Source organism: Pinus tabuliformis, chromosome 4_1 (assembly GCF_031772625.1).
Source record: "Pinus tabuliformis cultivar Carrire ecotype Pingquan chromosome 4_1, CPIR1, whole genome shotgun sequence".
Taxonomy (NCBI): domain Eukaryota; kingdom Viridiplantae; phylum Streptophyta; class Pinopsida; order Pinales; family Pinaceae; genus Pinus; species Pinus tabuliformis.
Window position 1 is genome coordinate 215,802,241 of NC_142303.1, and position 21,548 is coordinate 215,823,788.

General features: G+C 37.5%; 1 protein-coding gene across 1 annotated transcript in view; it reads right to left on the reverse strand.

Annotated features, from left to right (window-relative positions):
* RECQL3 (DEAD/DEAH box RNA helicase family protein) overlaps nucleotides 1-21,548 on the reverse strand; it is a 441,760-nt gene that overhangs the window by 185,315 nt on the left and 234,897 nt on the right. Inside the window, exon 10 of the mRNA XM_089419483.1 lies at nucleotides 91-243. Coding sequence (XP_089275609.1) covers nucleotides 91-243 — 153 coding nt within the window. The remainder of the gene's footprint in view (nucleotides 1-90; nucleotides 244-21,548) is intronic.

Consider the following 21,548-nt stretch of genomic DNA (forward strand, 5'->3'; position numbering starts at 1 on the left):
ATAGCATCAATATCTTTGATATAGACCACAGCAATGAATGATATCTAGTAGTCATGAAATTTAGCAAAAGAGAATCTGCTTTAAGCTTACCACGACAAGAAATGCCATCTTTCAAAAGACGGGCACCAATATCATCACATGTATTTCGAGCAAGACAATAAATTATTGTGCAGTCTTGCTTAGCTGACTTCAGCATATCTCGTAAATCAATATATGCATCATTCAAGAGATCTTTGTATCGAACTGCAATCATAAGAAAATGACTAAGATTATACCGTCAGATTTCTCAAAAGCACAAGAACTATTAACAAGCTTAGTGTCTGAAAATAATATGTAATCTTTGCCAACTATAAAGATTTATTACAGCCCTATCCTTTAAACAAGGAGAAGCAAGGCATCAAGAATTATATGATTGGATCTATTTGCAATAAATATTCATATTCATATTTAGTGCAACATAGCAATCGAACAATTTATATCTAGTACAGTTATACCATTAAAAATCATGTGATGTGTTGGGAATGACCAGATAGCACTCTTAAATAATTTGCATCACTTCCCGAGTTGTATTATCACTGAATTTTTTTTTTCCAGCTTTCAATAAGATCTAACAATAAGAAGAGTGCAACAATGGAAGATAAAGAAAAATATGGTCAAGATTTGGGAAAGAATCCTTTTTTTTTTGTGAAACAGAGGTAAGTATATCTCTACAACCTTGCATAAAATCTAATGATATTTAGCTGCACATTACTTACAGTTTGTGACACATTGTATGTTCATATGCTATGTTTGTGTTCAGCCTTCAGTCAAACTGGAAGATACCCAACATATGATTTAACCATATCACTGTTGCATTAGTAGTTTGATTAGTGAGGTCTGAGGTTTGGTTGAAGCACAGCAACATGATTAGTTCCTTAAATTAGGCAGTTTCACTAGCTTGTAACCATTTACCTGCCTTTATAAAGATCATGAAGGGTGTTACCTACCATATGTACTTAGCCGGAAATGAAGATTCCATGGCCCAATGGACAAGGCACCAATGAAATTTTTCAAATTTAGAAGACCAGCAGGGAAAATTTTGCCCCTTCTTCTCTCTTTATTTCTAGTAAACAAACGATGTTCTAACTTCTGTTTTCACTTATAATGTAAAATACACAAATGTACTGTAAATAATATATATTGATAGATGATAGAATGATTTGTTACAATGAGGGGCCCTATTGTAAATACTAAGCAGGGTGCCCTTTCATACGAAGAGATGTGTCTCTTTGATAAGACACACCTTTACACCATTTAATTAATCATTATCTATCATTATATTTGTTACATTTCCACCCTCTAAGGGATGCTTTGTCCTAAAAGCATAATGAAAAGGGATCCTCTTCTAATTGTGCACGTTTCTTTGGCATCTATATTTCGTCGTAATTCGATATGTAGTAGAATTGGGGTTATTCTTTTGCTTCATGGCCCCAACTCTTTTTATTTTCAATAAAATGTTATTATTATTTACTTTTATTTTTATTTTTTTTGTTGATCCCCTTTTTTTAAATATTGATTTATTAAAAATTAAATTCTCTCTCTCTCTCTCTCTCTCTCTCTCTCTCTCTCTCTATATATATATATATATATATATAATTAATAACTTATTCCTACCACATGACTATACAGGGGTGTACCTTGCACCATAGGGCATGCTGGTTTCCAAGTAACTTATCTGTTTTCTTTTTTCCACAACTGCACAATCCTCTTTGTCATAAACTAGGCTTCGGCAATCTTCCTCCTATCTTGCCATTTGGAAGAGAATTTATTCTCGTGTTTTCCCAGTACTGTTAACCACCACTCGTCTTCTTCTTCCACTTCCAGTTCTCCATCTTCGTCTTTGAATGTCTATACTACTCCATGAAGCATAAAAACTGATAGCTTGTAGGCTTGAATGTAAAATACACAAGAGGTATTTAATAATAATAATTTATTAATATATAAAAAATGTTTAAGTGATGAATGTTACAATGAGGACCCGCATTTATATACCTAAGCAGGTGTCCTTTCATTAATATTTGATTATTTAATATTTATATTTATTTTATTTATTTACTTGTTATGAATTATATTCATAACATAGCCCCTTCCTTCAGAAGCTTTGTCCTCAAAGCTATATTGCTGGCAATTGTCTTTGTTGTTGTCGTCTCGGCATATGGAAGGTGGAAGGTCTCTGTCACTAGTGGCTCGCTAGTAACTCTATTTTGAGTCCAAGGTTGTCTTCCTTTTTCTTTTTTTTCCTTTTTTTATTTAAGAATTTTTATTTTTTTTAAACAAGTTTTTTTTAAATAATAATTTAATTAATTAAAATATATTAATTAATTAAATTATAATTATAATATATTAGTTATAAATATAACTTTATATAATAGTTATAAATATAACACTATCTATGTATATATATATATATATATATACGTAATTATATACATATATATGTATTATCATATATATAACCACACTATATATTATATAGCTTTCATTTAATTAACGTTGTTTAATTTGATTGCGCAGGTGTTGACGTCGTGATGGTTGACTGACTGGACACGACGGTTTGCCCACAATGCTTTGGGTCGATAACCTGCTGGATGGTTCGACGGCTAACCCCGATGCTTGATGGCCTGTACGCTCCCGCTCCCACACCAACAGATGCTCGATCGGTGGACTGTAACGGCACGGTTATGGCAAATGGACTCCCCGAGCCCGCAGATGCCTTCCACGCCTCTGATCCACAGAAGAAAAATCCGCAGATGTCAGGATTGCCTCTCACGCACAGACAGCGGATGGGCTTACACGACGGAGGGGTGTCCAGAGGTGCCGGTGGGCACAGCCGACATGGCAGAGGACAGGTCTGAAACATAAAAACTGATATAATTACGGACAACAACGTCACAACTGGTGGTGAAGCCATCGATTTAATTAACGGAAATAATTTTGCAGCGACAGGTCTTGCAAGGTAAACTAAAGGCAAGTTTTTTCCCTTCCCCATCACACATGTTCCCAATAAGGAGAAAATTTCTGAAAGTAGATCCATGTGCTGCTTGCATTCTAGTGATGCACCATCTCCAGCTAGCTGCATGATTTTCAGTGAATCTGCTTGGGATTGATCACTAAAGGCATGGAACAAGCTAGGATCCAAAGTGGAGATATTTGATAAAATTTCAATAATATAGTTCTCCAACTCCTGCATCAAACTCTTAGGATAATTGGGAAGCGACTTAACATTCACAGGCAAGTTGTTGATGAAAACATATGACCCATTTTCTTTTATAGTGCTCTTATCTATGAAATTGACATAATTGGGACTTGGGACAGTTGTTGGACATTGAGCTAAAATTGGTACAACCTTACTCATCACAAGAGACGATCCCTGGATTGCAGCGGTGGACAGTGCTACATTTTGTTTAATAAATGAAGCATATGACTCTTTATGTGCTTGGACCTCAACTGGAGCTCTTTGAGGAGGATGAGGTGGCAATTCCTTATGAGCATGATTAATTTCTTATCCTTTTTGGCCAGTTGAGGCTTCAGGGACTTCCCTCTGCTGCATGGGATTTTTATGTACCTCCTCAACAACATGAATAAGCTCCTCCTTTATTGTTGTGGATTGTTCAATCACACCATTCTAAGCTGCTTGTTTAGGCCTGACAATTGGTTCTGAGAAAGGATAAGCTTTGTCGACTTCTTCTAAAAGATTTTGCTTTTGTTTCTTCCTGTCCCTTAATGGGGCAAGCACATCATCACATTCATATTTATCATCTTTTATAGCTGTTGTAAATGCAGATTCATCATTATTTGGTTCTTCATAGTCATCTCTGTTTTTAAAATAATCTTCATTCTCATCATAATCTGAAATTGACATAACCTCTTTCTGATCTTCTGCAGAATGTGGTGATTTTTCTAAACGCTGAAATGCTTCTTGAATTTTACTAAACTGTTCAACACATTCAGGATGTGAACGTAATGGCACATTGTGCGGCGAACAATGTTCAAAGACCCACATCATTATATTGTGCGCCATGGCTCTGATACCACTGAAGCATAAAAACTGATAGCTTGTAGGCTTGAATGTAAAATACACAAGAGGTATTTAATAATAATAATTTATTAATATATAAAAAAAATGTATAAGTGATGAATGTTACAATGAGGACCCGCATTTATATACCTAAGCAGGTGTCCTTTCGTGAATGGGCATGTCTTTTAGACATGCCTTTTCACTTAACTTAATGCCTATTTAACCTAATTAATTTGATTATTTAATATTTATATTAATTTTATTTATTTACTTGTTATGAATTATATTCATAACACGCCAACTCCTTGACATCATCTGCTAGGGTTTCCTCTTCATATTCTTCAGGCAAGGTGGGATTCAGACTATAATTATGGAGTGAGAAAAGATTGCTACTTGCTCCAGCAAAATTGCTAATCGAACTCAACACTGACTTTTGCCTTCCGTTTTCATGATTAAATCTTGATTTAGGTCTACTGCATGCATTGGACTACTCTGGAATGATTTTGGGGCAACGTGCTAGTTGATCAAAGTTCTCGCACTCTATCTTTGTTGTCATAGTGGATTCGTTGCTCTGATCATCATCATAGCTTTTGTCTGTAACGGAATTTATATTCCCATTATGATTGTCGAGCTCCATCTATTGTAGATAGAACCAGCCTCGATCTGTAATATATAAAGATGAAACAATTATAATTTGGAAGATTCGCTTGGTTGGTCATGCCAATTTTGAATTCAATACACGGATCCAAACGTTCAAATTCTTTAATCTTTTTTTGCATTCCTCCGTAAGTATTCAAAACTCATTCATAAAAAAAATTGTTTTCCCTTAAAAGATTTCTAAGCATTCGAACAATAGGCTTACAATCGTTTTCTCTGCTCACAAGTTCATTCTCGTGGTGCATTGCCTTAATATTTGTCGTTGTCAATGCAATGTCCTCGACTGACTTTATTGCTTCTGGAAGAAGTTGTGGGTTATCGTTGGTTACTCTCTTGAATTTTTGTTTGTTCGTCATCCATCCCCATGGATCCAAATTTTCCAATTTTGAGGGAGATGTCAAGGATTCGTTCCGGTCTAGAGCACAAAGTTTTGATACTATATCAATGAGTTTTACAGTGAGAGAGTAGCCCATTTCTTGGTAAAATCAGATTTAATGGCATTGACCTTTGTTTGTACTTTGTAATCCCATGAATTCCAATTTGATATGTTCTAAACCTGCTTTTGTCGTAACAAGGTTGTTATTTTTCTTCTTTATTGCTGCAAGTTCTTGTTGTTGGGTTGTATGTCCTGATTCACGAGAGTTTGTTGTCCTTGTACTACTAGTTGGGCACACAATTGAAGTTGCAAGGGCTCCGTTTAACCTTCCCCATCGTGATACATGTGTTGAGCTTGATTTGGCATGTGCCTTCGATTTCCATAAACACGCCATTTTTACTACCAATCAGTGGTTAGTGTTTACGTTTAAGGAGAACATTGATACACCATGTTTCAGGCCCTCATTTGTAATGATATACAAGATTTTAGTTCCAAGATGAGTTTTCGCAATATCTTGCTCATCATCGTTCTCACTGCTTGAAGTCGTATTTTCCACTGGTTTCTGATCAGTAATCTCATCAAGTTGTACAGATTTGACCACTGAAGGTTTACGCCCTGAATTTTGAATCGTTATTCCCATTTTAACAGACTTTATTCATTCTGGATCATTGGTTGATTGGACTTCATCAACCTATTCCTTCCCTTCAGAACTTTCGGATGGATGCAAGTCATCTTCCTCCTCATGACAATCTCCATTTGTAATTTTTGTAGAAATATTTTCTAGAAATGTATTTTTCACTCCCTCTAAGGTGCAATAATCTACAGCCTACAATATCTTTTTTGTCTCCCTCATTCCTACTTGTCTCATCCACATAATCTTCGAGCAGTTATGGAAAATTTGATCTTTCATAATCGTTGTCCTCACCAAAGTTCTCTTTCGAATTAGCAGGTTTCTTCAAAATTCCTTCCTGATCAAATTCCTCATAAGCTTGCATATCCCCATCTAAGTCACCGGGTTTGGCAAATTTAATCCTTAGGATTCGAAATTCGCCGAACCTCAAGCAAAATCGAACTTGTTCGAATGTGTTCGCCGAATAAAATGTAGAACCCAAACGCCGAATTTGAATGCCAAACTCGAACATCGGAAAAAATTCACATAAAAAATCGTTTCGGTTCGCTTTTATTCGGTTAAAAAGTTCAAATTTTTGTGGGTTAAGTAACTTAGGGTTTCGTTGGTTGTCGTTTAACAATTAAAAAAATAACAGTCACCCAATCGGTTATGTATTACCGCGGCTTGCCTTTTGTGTTATTCACAAGTCACAGACAACAGCGGCTTGCCTTTTGTGTTATTCACAAATCACAGACAACACTGAGCAGCATACGGGCGACGACATAGCCGCATACCCATCAACTACGCTACGCCATCTCCAATCTCCCGCAGATATTTCAGGCTTCAAGCCTTCACCTTCAGTCTTCAACAATCAGAACCTTCAAATTTCAATGGCACTCCCAAAATCAATTGTTGTAGCATGGAATTTTGTCAAAAAAGAGCGGAAAAATCTTTTATGTCAACTGTGTGGACATCAATTCACTGGCTCTTTAACTAGAGCAGTGGATCTCCTTCTCAGTATTAGCAAGGGAAGTGGAGATGGTGTTGAAGGCTGCACTAAGATCTCTGATGAACAAAAAACCGCAGTGGAGAAAGACTATTTCACTTCAAAGATGGAAAAGGAGAAAAGGGAAAATAACAAGCAGCGAATTGAGAGGGAGATTGCCATGTCTTCCTCAAACACCATTAATTGAAATTCAATCTCAACCATTGGTGGATCAAGTTCTACTCAAGTAAAAATAGGTGGAACCAAAACATTAAATCAATTCTGGAAACTTGTGGAGAGACAAGAAGTTGATGATGTTGTTGCAGAATTCTTTTACGCATGTGCAATTCCCTTTAATGTGGCGAGGAGTCCATATTTTAAAAATGTAACTAAAAAGGCCATTGATTTTGGGAAGGCCTATGTTCCTCCCGGATCTGAAGCTTTAAGGACGACTTTGCTAAAGAAAACAAGAGACAGAGTGACAGAAAAGTTGGTTTAGATTAAAGAGTCTTGGAAGGATACAAGATGCACAATTTTGAGTGATGGTTGGTCAGATTTGTGTCATCTCCCATTGATCAATGTGCTTGTTTATAGTCCTCAAGGAGTACTTTTCTTGAAGGCAGTTAATGCAATGGATCGAGTGAAGACATCAAAATTTATTTTTGGAATTTTGGATGAAGAAATTCAAGAGGTTGGGGAGAAAAATGTGGTCCATGTTATTATAGATAATGCATCAAATTGTGTTGGTGCAGGGAAGATGATTATGGAAAAGTATAATCACATTTATTGGACCCCTTGTGCAGATCACTGCTTGGATTTAATGTTGCATGATTTAGTCAAATTTCCTTGGGTCAATGAGGCAATCTGAAGACCTAAAACAATTGCAAACTTCATCATCAACCATCGTCTCACTTTGAAGCATATATAGGAAGAATGCATCAAAAGAGTTGTTGAGGCCTTGTGATACAAGGTTTGCCACTTTTTATATTACTCTGAAAAGAGTTGTTGAGGAAAAAGCAAGCCTAAGAGTTGTTTTTTGCAATACTGAGTGGGAGAGATCTCCCCTTTCAAAAGAAACTAAGGGGAAAAATGTTGAACAAATAGTGCTCAATAATGGCTTTTGGGAAAATGCAAACAAGGTTTTAAAAATATGTGGCCCAATTGTTAATGTGCTCCGCATGGTTGATGGTGACAAACCTTGTATGGGTTTTGTTTATGAAAGCATTGATCGTTGCAAAGAGGCCATTGCAAGTGCTTTTAATAATGTGGAAGTTGATTACCAGGAGATATGGGATTTAATTGATCAAAGATGGAAGATGATGCATAGTCCATTACATGTAGCAGCATGCTATTTGGACCCTAGATTGTTTGGGTTATCAAGACATAGGGATGAAGAAGTCATGAATGGACTTATCTAGGCTATTGAGAAGCTAAATCCAGATCCAGTAATTGCAAGTTTGGTCAGATGTTAGTTGAGGGCATACAAGTTAGAAGAAGGGTTATTTGGAACACAATCAGCAAAGTATGATAGGAGCATAAGTGATCCAGCAATATGGTGGGAATTTTATGGTTCAAGGGCACCAAAATTACAAAATTTTGCAATTCATATCTTAAGTCAGGGATCAAGTGCATCAGCATGTGAAAGGAATTGGAGTTCCTTTGACCACATTCATTCCAAGAAAAGAAATAGATTGTTATATGGAAGATTAGAAGATCTTGTTTATGTTCGTAGTAACTTGCAGTTGGCTTTGAAAAATGTGGCTAAAGAGTCATCCAATTCCTCTACTCCGTGGATCGATCCTGTTCCAAATGCATCAAGGGATGAAGCTGATTTTTACATTGATAGTGACATTGACAGGGAATTGAGTGATGAATCTGATGCTAAAGCATCTAGCAGATTCACAACGCCTACTGCTCTTGATGATATAGAACTTTTTGATATAACAAGTGGGCCACAAGAACATCGAAGCTGATTTTTACATTGATAGTGACATTGACAGGGAATTGAGTGATGAATCTGATGCTGAAGCATCTAGCAGATTCACAACTCCTACTGCTCTTGATGATATAGAACTTTTTGATATAACAAGTGGGCCACAGGAACATCAAGAATAAAACTTGTGTTCCTGTTTTAGACTTCTAGTTTACTTTTTGCATGAACAATTTTCTAAAACTGCCAAGCTACTTTAAACTTTCAAGTTTATATATTTTGAATACTTTTTTATCAGATTGTTTTTCAATATATGAAATCTGATATGGCCCATGGTTTTGTTGAATTTGATATGGGTGCCAATGTCTATGATGAATTTCTCACCTTGTTTACTATGTATGGAAGTTGGTTCTTTATTGGCACTCGCTTTCATGGTTTATAAAATTATGTGGAAATGATTTAAATGTTTGAGCAATAATCCTATGTGTTTGCAATGTGCATTATGGACTTTGAAATTTGACTTTAAATTGATATATATATATATACATTTTTTTTTCAAATTTCTGTATGTCGAACTTTATCGTCAAAATTTTAGTTGCCGAACTTTATTCGAATTTCAAGGTCGCCGAACTCGAACACGAACACGAACGTGGTGACTTAGACCCCATCCCCGAGCTTTGCCCGATTTGTCAAATCATTTTCCTCAAAAGGCTTTTTAGATTTTCCGGGAGACACTAAAGCATCATCAACATGTTCAGAATCTCAGTGCCTAGTTTCTTCCACAAAACTTTCTTTTTCCAAGATGTAAATGTCAACTTCGATTGTAGGTGTTGAACCTGAAACCCATGTTTTAATATTCTCCAATGATTTTATAATTGCTTTTCTAGTTTCCCGTAGTGATTCTAGAATAGCACTTAATTCTTTGAAATATGTGTCCATGATTTAGGACGTAAGAATATAGTGGGATGGACTATGCAATGATTTTGGCCAAAGGGTCGAATGGCTCTAATACCACTGTAGTAAACAAACAACTCTGATACATATTTTTCTTGGAGAAATTTAAATTTTAGTTAATCTGCACTAAGTACAAAGAGTGTCTTAGAAGCTATATATAAAGATCCATAGAAGGTATGGAACATAGCATGATGAAGGTAAATTCTAAATAGGCGACCATTCTTACCACTCAAACTTTAGAGCTAAGAAGACAAAAAAGATAGTTTAAAATCCATACAAACAGTTAGATTTTATACATTGGACCATTTAATCACACAAGCTATTACAATAGCATAACAAGAACAACCGTACACAATAGCCACTTTAATGATCATACCCAATATTTGCTTTAGTAAGATTGCAGAGCACATCCATATCCTATAAACCAATGTTACACTCAGCATGTCTACAAATATATCATTAAGGGTCCACAATATAACTTATCAGCAATGCGAAGGAAAATAACAAAAAATGCCGGGAACTTTAAAAAATACAAAAATATGAAACAAACACATTTCTACATAAATATGAAAATAAAATTGATATATAAGATGTATAAGATGTCAATTGATGTATCACACATTGATAATGAAATATGATATATGAGTCCCAAGTCCTAGTAGGATGATACAAAATCAGATCAAAACAAAAATAAATAAATCTCATAGATGAATCATCATGAGTCATCTAGATACTTCCAGGATAAATGCAGTAAGGAAACATTGATTATGGGTAAAGGTCATTGGTCTTTGTAACGAACAGAGTTCGTATACTCAGCAATATTCAGAATATTTGAAATATTTAAATATCCATTTATAGGACAAGTGACATATTTATATAAGAATGTTGAATGTATATGAGATTTGATATGATATGTTTACAAATGAGGGCCCTACTTATATTCTAGGCAAGGTGCCCCTTCATAAATAGTCATGTCGTTTAGAACATGTCTCTTCAATATGCTAATTATTTATTAATTATTAATTATATATTATGTTCATAACATTGCCTTCTCCTTTAGAAAAGCATTGTCCTCATAGCTTCTTGACAGCAATGATTGATATTTTTTTGCGTGTCATAATGTCTTCCTGTCTTTCTCAATTCTCAGAACTGACATCTTTGATGATACAAGACAATATGAGCTGCTGAGTGTGGTACCTAATTGTCGTACTATGAAATGATCTAACCATCCCAAATTAATATTTTGTGGAACCTTGCAGTTATGAGAAACCTGGGATGAACTGTTATCAAAAGACTGAACTGTGTTGACCTGGACATTATTTGGAACATAAGTCACTTGTTTCTGCCTTGAGTCACATGGGTACACTGACTGGTTAATGTGTCTGCTCTTGTGATTAGGATGCTGATAAGGTGTCTTCGTAGTGTTTTGTTGATTTGATTTCAAAGTTTTATTTTTTTTCATGCATTGACGTCATATTATTAATCGTTGAACTTTCGTTAATAAGTACGCTCAAAATTTCCATTGTTTGTACTCCAACATCTGACATATGTTTTTACTTCAATTGGTTTGACATTTTCTTGAGTTGTGATATTGACTGTATCTCTATTCATTCCCTCAACTTGCATTTTTACATCTAAATATTTCGATGCTTCCCCTTCAATTTGTACTTTGGTTTCCAACAATTTCTTATCCTTCTTAAGCTTCTTAATGTGTGTAAGTAACTTTTCACTGTGGTCCTTGAGCCCAAAAATTTCCTCATTTTTGTCAGCGAGAATTTTGTCAACTTACTTTTTCATATTTTCCATCGAATTTTGACTTTCTTGAAGAATTATTTTTGAGATATCTTTTATGTCTTATGGTGTTATTGAATTTGACTTCAGTGTAACCTCATGTAGTGTTGTCTTCTTCTTCCTGTAGGAAAATGTCAAAAACTTCTTCTTCGCATTTAGGATGAAGGACCCTAGTATTTCCATTCAAGGTAAACCCAAAATAATGTCGCCTGGATCGCTCCATAGGGATTGAACAAGGAATTGTGATATAAATGTATAATCCCCAATGTTTAATTGAAATCGGTTATGTCATATTGTTTTGTGTCACAGTGGTCTAATTTTCGATTATATTTGACTTAGGAATCACCCATTGGTTAGCGAGATTAGGGTTTATATAATTTTTATTTTCAGTGGGAGCGATAGAAATATAGTATGTTTCCCCGCAAGAGTCCCTTTAATTCTAAATATCATTGAACCATGATTATATGAAGTTTCTGAAAACCTTCCTTTCTCTTCCATTATAAACTCCATTCTTTCTTATTCAATGATTGACTCCATTTTACCTTTGATCAAAAATACCCTAATACTTCGCTTTAAACTTGGTACTTATAATTTTAGTTTTTTTTTTAAATTTATCTAGAGATATATTTTTTATAATATTAAATCACCTTTTTCTTTTTCTTTTTCTTTTTTCTTTTTTTTTTTCTTTTTTTAATAAATCACTTGGGTTTCTCAAAATCTAATAGTCCCTTTTTATTTAATGGACTTTGAACACCTTAATGCATTCCTTATTAATAAAAAAATTTATCTCTTATACCTTTGTACTTTAAAACTACCTTTGAACCAAAAAAAAAGTATTTATCCGTAACGCTTTTCATTTCACTTCTTTAAATTCTTTCAATATATAGTATTTTTTTTAAACATCCTTTAAATAACCTTACCTTATTGCCTTTATGGTATAAGGTTGTTCTAAAACTCTTAAAATGGTTGCTTTACAACATGATGCATACCACCAACTCTCCACAGGTAGTTGTAATTTTAATATATGGACGATGGCAGTACTGACTTCTGATGTGTATTGGAGGCCAATGGACTCTTGTCATAGGTCAAAATTTGAAGTTTCTTACAAATCCTTTGCTTGGGGTCTGGCCTGGCTTTTTGAAAAGGGAAGGGGCCCTTTCAAACTTTAAGCGATCGTATAAAAGAGCTATGCTCCATGAATATGATGATATGTTTCCCTGAAGCTTTACTGAGATGAAAGGATTTCTAATTTGAAAGGAAATGATGGAATGCTAGAATATGTGGATGAGTATTAAGGGATATGTCGATGGACTGATCCCCCTTGTTCCTTCCTTTTATGGCTCGTACATTGTGCAACTGCATACGGCAGTGGCACCAACGGCTATGGTTGTGTTTGACCTTTTTTTGTTTAGATAGTTAGTATGTTGACCTAAAATGGAATTTTATTGCTCTTATTCTTTAAAAGAAATGGCAGAATTTTGTTTCCTTCATGGATTGGCAACTCTAATTATCAAGTCCGCTACAGTGGCTATGGTTCCCCAATCAAAGTTGGACGTTAACTCACAGTTTTCAAAACCCTTTATTGTAACCCTTTTGTATTACGTTATCTGTCAATTTTAGGATAATTTCACGATATTGTACTCTGCATTGATAATCTTCTGATGACTCTTGATACTCTGCATGCCATTGACGACAACAACACACTGGGCAATATGGCCGGTTGATTCTTTAAGCATCGATATTTTGATTGAGTGTCACTCAACTATTCTTCCCTGAATAATGTTCTGCATCATCAGTCCAAAATATTACACAACAGTAATACACAACAATTTTGAATAATAATATATCTATAAAACCAATGAGGTGTAGACCAATTGGTTTGTGTGGGGTTTAGTCCCCACACAGGTCACATGTTCAAAACTCATGGAGAGGAATTGAGGAATGCAAGCCACTTTGGGCGAATTAAACTTCCTAAGGGGCGTCGAGGCTTAACCAAAGCCTCGCACAATTCTGGTGATAAGCATCCCACTGTGGCTAGATCGGTCTTCTTCCAATCAATAAACATGCCTAGGTTGCGCCAAGCAACAATATATATGTAATTTTCTAAAGTTAATTTCCTTTTATTTGATTTTGCTCTTTGTTATTTTTCCATATGATTATTATTATTATTCCATTTTTTATCTGAGTTGTTTAATATATATATATATATATATATATATATATATATATATATATATATATATATATCCTCTTTTAATGGCCAAAGCCCTGACAACAGAATGGAGAACCTCCAAAAAAACTAGTGTGCCTAAAAGTTTCAATTGCAATGGCAACGAACTTAACTAAGGGTTGATGACCAAAGGTCGGGATCAGAGAACGAGACTCTGATACCATTGTGACAAAAAAAGTTTGTATACTCAGCAATATTTAGAATATCTAAAATTTGTAATTATCCATTTGCAGGACCCACTGGCGCATGATTGGATCATTTCCCAAGGAGGTCATGAGCATTTGGAGTCGCTCATTTTCTGCAAGGCTGAGTTCATTTGAGAGTTGCACATAAAGCTAGGTCGTGGGCCTCTTAAGGCTGATTTTCCCCTTTTAATTTTCAGATTTCAAGGTCGCATTAGCTACTTTGGTTGCCAAATTTTCACATTGTACAAGAAGGAGAATCTAGCTCCTATAATTCTGATTGTGTAAAAGTTTCTCTTTCATCTTTTGGGCAGCCTTTTAAGGCCTTCTCCTCATTGTAATACCTCTAATAAAATAATCTTCTTGAGCTTGAGGGAGCTTGGGATTAATTCCATGGTATCCCACCCCCTCATTTCGAAGGAGGATTCTTGTGGGAAGATTGATTTTCATTCTTAACTTTCACAATTTAGTTTCTCTTGCATGCACTTTCCATTTGCTAATACTCGTTCACAAATGGTAAATTTTGGGAATTAACACAACCTCAAAACTCCATTTCATTTACTAAATTAAGTTTGCTACATTTTTACTTGAGCTTTGCATCCTTCATTTCATCGTTGCTTTGAGCTACAATATACACTTTGAGCACATCTTTCTTTACATGCAAGCACTTTACATTCTTGGCAAGCTTTGATTTAGTTTATTAATTCATTTCCATTAAGCTTGGTAAATTGTTTCATGACTACTTGAGTACATGCTTCATTTTTGTCAACTTTTGCTACATTGTTATTTTAAGTATTGTTGATATTTCCTTGGAGCATTATATTGTCATTGTCTACTTGAAACAATTTATTTTTCAAGCAACTTACTTGCATCATTTTAATTCACTTGCTCACATTAAGCTACCATTTTTTTTACTTTGAAGTCATTGGTGCAATTTTACTTTGGGTATTTCCTCATTTATGGAAGCATTGCCATCAAGATTTCAAATTTGGAGAGCAAGTAACTTACATGCATCTCACTTAGACACATTTTATTGCTAATTGGCATTTCTAAAATTAACCTCCAACTTAAGTTGGTTGTATAGACTTTAGGGATCCCCCACCCCTATTGACTCCTCATTAAGAGATCCAGATTTCCGGGTGAGGATGAGGTCTAGGGACCGGAGATCAATCGAAACTTTGCTTTAGAATACAACTGATAAAATAAACCAAAAGCAACTCTAATCACATTTTCGTTTTACTTGCAATACAACTCTCCTATGTATGTTATCTTGAATTTGTTTGAGTTTTATTTGCAAATATAATATTTTTCTCAAGAATCATTTGTTTTATATTGCAAGTATTTAGATCTTTTGCTTTTGCAACTATTTGCTTTCATGTACTTGGAATATCCTTCGTTGGTGCAACTCTATTTTCAGGTTATTTCGTATACTTGTTGCTTTGATGTTTATTTATCTCATGAGTAATTGATGTCATTATCTTGTCATTTGAGCATTTACTTTCAAGCAATATTTCCTTTAGAGTTGCAATTGATGTAACATGTACTATTTCATTATCTTGGTCTAACATTTGATCTTGCAGAATTGTCTATCATCATATCTTGATTTTCATTTTGAATAAGCAATATTCTTTTTCTTTGAGGCACTAGTCTATACTTTGAATGCATTATTGAATAATGATCATAAACTATATGTGTGTTAACATCGTGGAGTCCAGTTATTTTTTGATAAGCATCTCCCTCTAACTTTAGTATCTCCTAGAAACCTCATATCTTTTTTTATATAACTTTTCACTAGGGACCACCCCCCTTAGCTTACCTTGGAGAGAAATTTAACGGAGAGAGTTGGGAATAGGTGACAGCCCCATTGCTTAGTTTTGCCACCAAACCACACCTTGTGGGGTTAAGGGCTTTTTCTCACTAACTTAGGTGTGTGTGCTAGGAGGCAACAACAGAGTCAGTGATCATTATGTCATAGCACCCATTGTGTGCTAGTCAAAGTCAAAATTATTATGTAAAAGATCTTCTGAAGCAACAAAACTTATAGCTTGTTGGCTTTAATTATAAAAATACACGAGAGGTATTTGCAATAATAATTTATTATATATAAAAATGTACAAGTGATATAGAATGTTACAATGAGGACCCACATATATACATAAGCAGGTGTCCTTTCGTGACTGGGAACGTCTAAAAAGACATGCCTTTTCACTTAACTAATGACTACTTAACATAACCATTACTTGATTATTTAGTATTTACATTTATTTATATTTATTTATGTTTATTTTATTTTATACAATTTATGTTCGTAACATTGCCCCTTCCTTCAAAAGCTTTGTCCTCAAAGCTTATTGTTTCCAGTTCCCTTCACTTTAACCTCGAATAATTGTCTTCACTTGGCTCACGTCATTTTTGATAATTGATCATTGGTACCTTAACAAGTATAATTCTCTGGTGATATTATTTTGGAACTAGGTTTTTTTTTTGTGTATCTATATATATATATATATATATATATATATATATATATATATATATATATATATAATTTAATTAATATTTAAATCAATTATATACTTAGTAACAGTAGTATTCCTAGTACAAATTTTACAATGATAACAAAACCCTGCACAAATAAATAAAACAGAAAATTTCAAAAATGCATACACATAAACCAGAAATTTCTACAAATCCCCAACTCGCCAAATTTTATTAATAATATCTGTTGTGGTACAAATTAGTTGGAGAAATTGCACCTAGGCTTGCACAAGGCAAGCTACAAGCACCAAGTGATGAGTACGAGAAAGCCAAACAACTGCAATAATCAACACCTCCAGAAAATTGTGTTGCTGCTCCAAAACTGCACTGTTGCCTGACTTCGCCCCCTGATTTTCCCACTCTAGAGTGCCCAGAAAATTCTATAAAATTAGGAGAGTGCTCCTTGCCCAAAACCCAAAAAAACCCAAAAAGGGTTTCCCTTAGTTCCAACTTTCGAAATTTGACCCTTCACAACTTGGCCCTCCACCAAATTCGAATTTTGTTACTGTGGCTACTCCTGTCAATATCTTCTCTCCAAACTCTAGCAATCCTCCTCAAATTTCCCTCCCAATGATTTCCCAGCACCCCAGCTCCAAACTCCCCCGGATGATGCTGCCCCAAAAGAGTCTCACTCCAATGACTGCACAGTCATGGAGGAGATGATGCAGTCATGTGTATGAAAAAGTGAGAGTTGCGTGTAGATTGGTCTTCTTGGTTGTAGCTACCCTCCACACTCTTGAAAATGATCAAAGAACACCCCTATAGCTTCTTCGGTCAATTCCCCAACAAACCAGCTCCACAAACAACCAGTGAATCCTCCCTCTGTGTACTGGTGGCTCCCAGACTGTGTGCTCTACTCCAGAAATGCATGGGACCTGTAGTTGATGCCTCTTCCAATCTCAGTGATGAAAGAAAGCCTTCCTAGGGTGGCACTCGAAGTCCACCGAAGAAAGGTTGAGCTTCTCTCCTTGGGAAGCTCTTGTGCTAAACAACACAATATTGGCTCAGCTGAACAACTAAGGCAAATTCGATTTTCAAATAGACAAAAGACCCCTATTGCTCCCTCATTCCTTCCTTTTATAATTTTTGGCCATGCATTCCTTGTGGGTCCCTCCACCAATTTGATTTGCCTCAAGGAATTCAAATTCTTTCTTCCCCAAGTGTGTACTTTATGTGGGCCCCATATTCCACTATCAATTTAATCTTTCATTTTCTCTAATGTTGGTGGCCTCCATCTCTCCAAAAATTAAGTGGGGACTCCCTCCACCCACTTTTCCTAAGTTTACATGCCAAAATATTTCCCAACACCCAATTGCAAAATAGAAATTCATCTTAGCAAAATTAATTTAATTGGGGACATTACAGTCTTCCCCACCAAAAATTGCTTGTCCTCAAGCAATTCCTAAACAAGAACCCTCTCGATCAACCAACCCCAACAGTCTATGCACACAATACCAGGGTCCCAAATGTACCACTCAGCCATCCCTGATCTCTGACTCATCCTGCCAGGATCCCAAGCCATCCTGATCAGCATGAGGCATCCCTTGCTCCACTTGTTGTCCAACTCAGCATAGGCACCAGACATCCCCTGCATACCGCCACTAAGTAGAGCATCATGGTAGTATAAAATCTTGATCATCTCCTCGTGAAACTGCTCTATTGAATAGTCTCTCTCATGCACTTCAGGAGTAGACCCCTGAAGACGCAATCCAATCCTTGTGGGATGGAATCCTCGCCTGCCTATGCTTCCCCTGATCTCCTCCTGCTGATCACCCTGCCACACTGGTGAAGTCCGCCACACCACCAACAAGTCACTAAAACCCAATGGAAGATATGGATGACCTTCCCCTATAGAAACCCACTCACCTCCACGGGTAGTTGAACTGCTAAGCCCTGCTAGGCCAAAATCCCAAGCTAGTCCAAAAGGGGTGCCACCATGATGTCGTTGCGCCACTCTGATCATGACAGTTTGCTCGTCACACGCAAGCTGTATCCCCCTCTCCTGGGACCTGATGGAAAAATATCTATGGAGTCCCAATGCATCTGGCCCAAGAATCCCCACGATGTCACGACCTACCCATCCAACACTCACTCTAATTTGTAGCAGCAACAAGGAAAACCAATCTTGCCATGCGACAAAGGCCTCAACGCTCCCTCGCATGTCAAACCAAGTGGGAGTTGGGTCATCCTCTGTCCTGCTCCCACTCATCATGAAACAAAGTGTCCAATCAACCAGCCAGATCCTTGGATCCCACAGCCAGAATGACTGCAGCATAGTCCTAACAGCTGTTGGGGCCAACCTGTACCACATCTCAAGCCCTTGCGTGCAATCGATATATGACCTCCTTACATCACGAACCAATCTGGTGCATATGAACCTGCCCTGCGCTAGCCATACCACGCAGTGGGATCTATCATCCTGCCTCCTGAAAGCGCTCCCCAACACCACCTGGAGTCTAAACATTTGCCTGCATGTAAGGTCCAAAAACTGTTGTGGATGCTCCTGAGACACCTCGGAATGTCACACCCAAAGGTGGTCATGCCTCTCCTAAGTGTGGGCTCAAGTGCGATGCAAGTATTACCTCTACAGAATACTGGACTACCCCCAAGCCTGCATCCACCAACCTGCACCTTGCCCATATGCCACAGATGGAAAGCTTCTCTCCTAATGCATCGTACCCTGTCCAACTATCTCAGATGAACCTCCTGGGTTTTGTTGCTTGCAATGAGAGCATCAAGGAACGATATCAAAGTCTCGACATCAGTGTGCAATGCTAGTGAGTGATAAAGGGAAGCTCACGGTCGACCCTATGATCAACTCACTCTCCAAATTTGAGTGTGCCAAACCCAATGGATTTCCTGATGCCCTCGTCAGGAGATCTCTCTAGCAAAAACACCTCAATAAACTGTTGTGCATCATCATGCTCTGTTGCACACAAATACACACCCCAACACTCCACTACATAGCCCTGAACTTTGTGGCACAACTTCAGGCACCATTGGATATCAACGCTCAGTGCCATGCCACCATGTACCATAGGCCATCCCATATGTGCCCATGCATCCACCACTTTGCTAGTACACCCACCACGATGTGATCTACACCTCCTCATCTGCCCAAGTACACCTATGTGGCTCAACTCCTCACATGAAATCGGGACTAACGCTACCATGTCGAACCTCAGTAGCTCTAGTGCCCAATACATCAATGAGAAAGCACTGTCTCCATATGATGCCCTGTCTAATGGCCTAACGATGCCACCTCCTCCTACCAACTCCTGCCAAAGTAGTCTAACCATCCTATGATCCCATGTCAACCCAACATGCCATGACAACTCATGAAATCTGCCTACTCCTCTGTCAATCCATCCTGTCACTAGTGTTGTCAGGAACTCTGAAGGGGATATGAAAAGGTGTGTGCACCCAACCATTGAGTCCATGACCTAACGACTCCATGATGTGATGGAGAATCCCACCTGGATCCTAACAAAACAGTGGCCCTCGAGCTCCTCTGGTAATCCACAGCCTCCGCTGAGTTGTGGCCATGGATGCATCTAACCTCCTAGCCAACTCCACCAGATACCAACTCAATATCTCTCGCCATCCAACCCCAAGGGAAGGATCAAGAGCATAAACTCCCATACATGGAACTAACCCTCCATCCTGCCAAGGATGCACCCTGCGCAACTCATGTCGCCTCATCTCACCATCCTGGTCAACACATAAAATATGTCGAGGTGACTCTGCCTCTCCCTCTCCAATGTGTAGTGGTAACCTGCTAGTGTTACTGGCCTGTAATGTCTGAGTAGGGTTGCCCCATCGCTCCAATGTGCACTCCAACTGAACCATTAGGGAACCCAATTGTTCCCCAACATGAGTCAATTTGTCCGCTGACTCAGCACAAACTGCTCTCATGCCCTCCAACTCCTCGTTCTGCTGTAGAATGGCCTCTCACACTGTCATGGCCTTCTTTCTCAATGCTAGAAGGCTAGCCCGGAACTGATGAAACTGTGGAGGGCAACTATCCTCTGTAAAATCAGTCACCACTTTGGACCCCTCCGTCTCTTCTGGTACCTCCTCAATGACAAGTATGCCTCCAGGCACCTCATCAACCTGTTGTGGGCGACCATCGTCTAGAAACTGGGTCATAGCACTGGGTACCTCATCAACTGTTGGCATCTCATCAATAGATGGCCCTCTGAGTGTATGCTCTACTCCCTCAACTGAGGTGTTAGCTGGAGCTACCAAAGATCCCTCCAACAATGGTGACTCCTGTGCCACACTGGGTATATCAATGTGCCCCTCACCATCCTGCGTGTCCTCCTGATCAACCTCCTCCTCGAGCTTCTGACATCTAAAGCCCGGTCTCCACCAGTAGAAATGCCTCCTAGTCTCATCCTCTAACTTTCCTCATCCTATCCACTCCCTTTGAGGAGGTTTGGTGTCCTTTCGGTCAAATCTCTCCACGAGTCTCTATGTGAACTCTTTGCAAGATGTGATACGTGCATGACCCAAAGGGATCAGCCCTCGGTACCACCATTCGATAACATCTCCATCCAAGTGCAAAGCGGCATGTCTAATAGTGTCTGCCTCCCTCATGGGGTTTAGCCGGAAATATGTGTCCAATTCTTGTACCCATTTTCTGACAGAACTCCTAGCACAACCATCAAAGTGGCTGAGGGTCATTTTTCCCTCAATGATACTCACTCTCCCTTGAGCCATGGGTTTGTCTCTAAGTTGCAGGAAACGTTGGAGAAGGGTCTGTTTCCGGCCGGAAACGAGGAAACTCGTACCGTACAGCCTGGAAACTCGTTTCCAGCCGTACTGGCCCATTTCTCGAGGAGGAAACGTGGCTAGTACGTTCAGAAACGCATTTCCAGGTCGTACAATGGAGTTTCCTCTTCTAACTTGACTTTTTCTTGTTTTTATTTTTTATTTTTTCGCCTCTAATTTTTATTGGGTGACTAAATATCTTCTAGATGCTTCTAGATGCCTCTCAAGTTATAAATTTTGAGTGGGGCATCCTAATGTTCAAGCCTATGGCCCTAGCGTTGATATGCAGTTCATGGTAATGTTAAATTCTTAAAGTAAAAGTGAAATTCTCCTTTATTTTTCATTTTCATCCTTTTACTTAAATTTTTAACATTACCATGAAATGACTCAGGATGTTTGAGAGTGGTTTCGCCCTCATTGGATTTCATATGGAGAAAGTACTATTTTAGATCTCACTCAAAATCC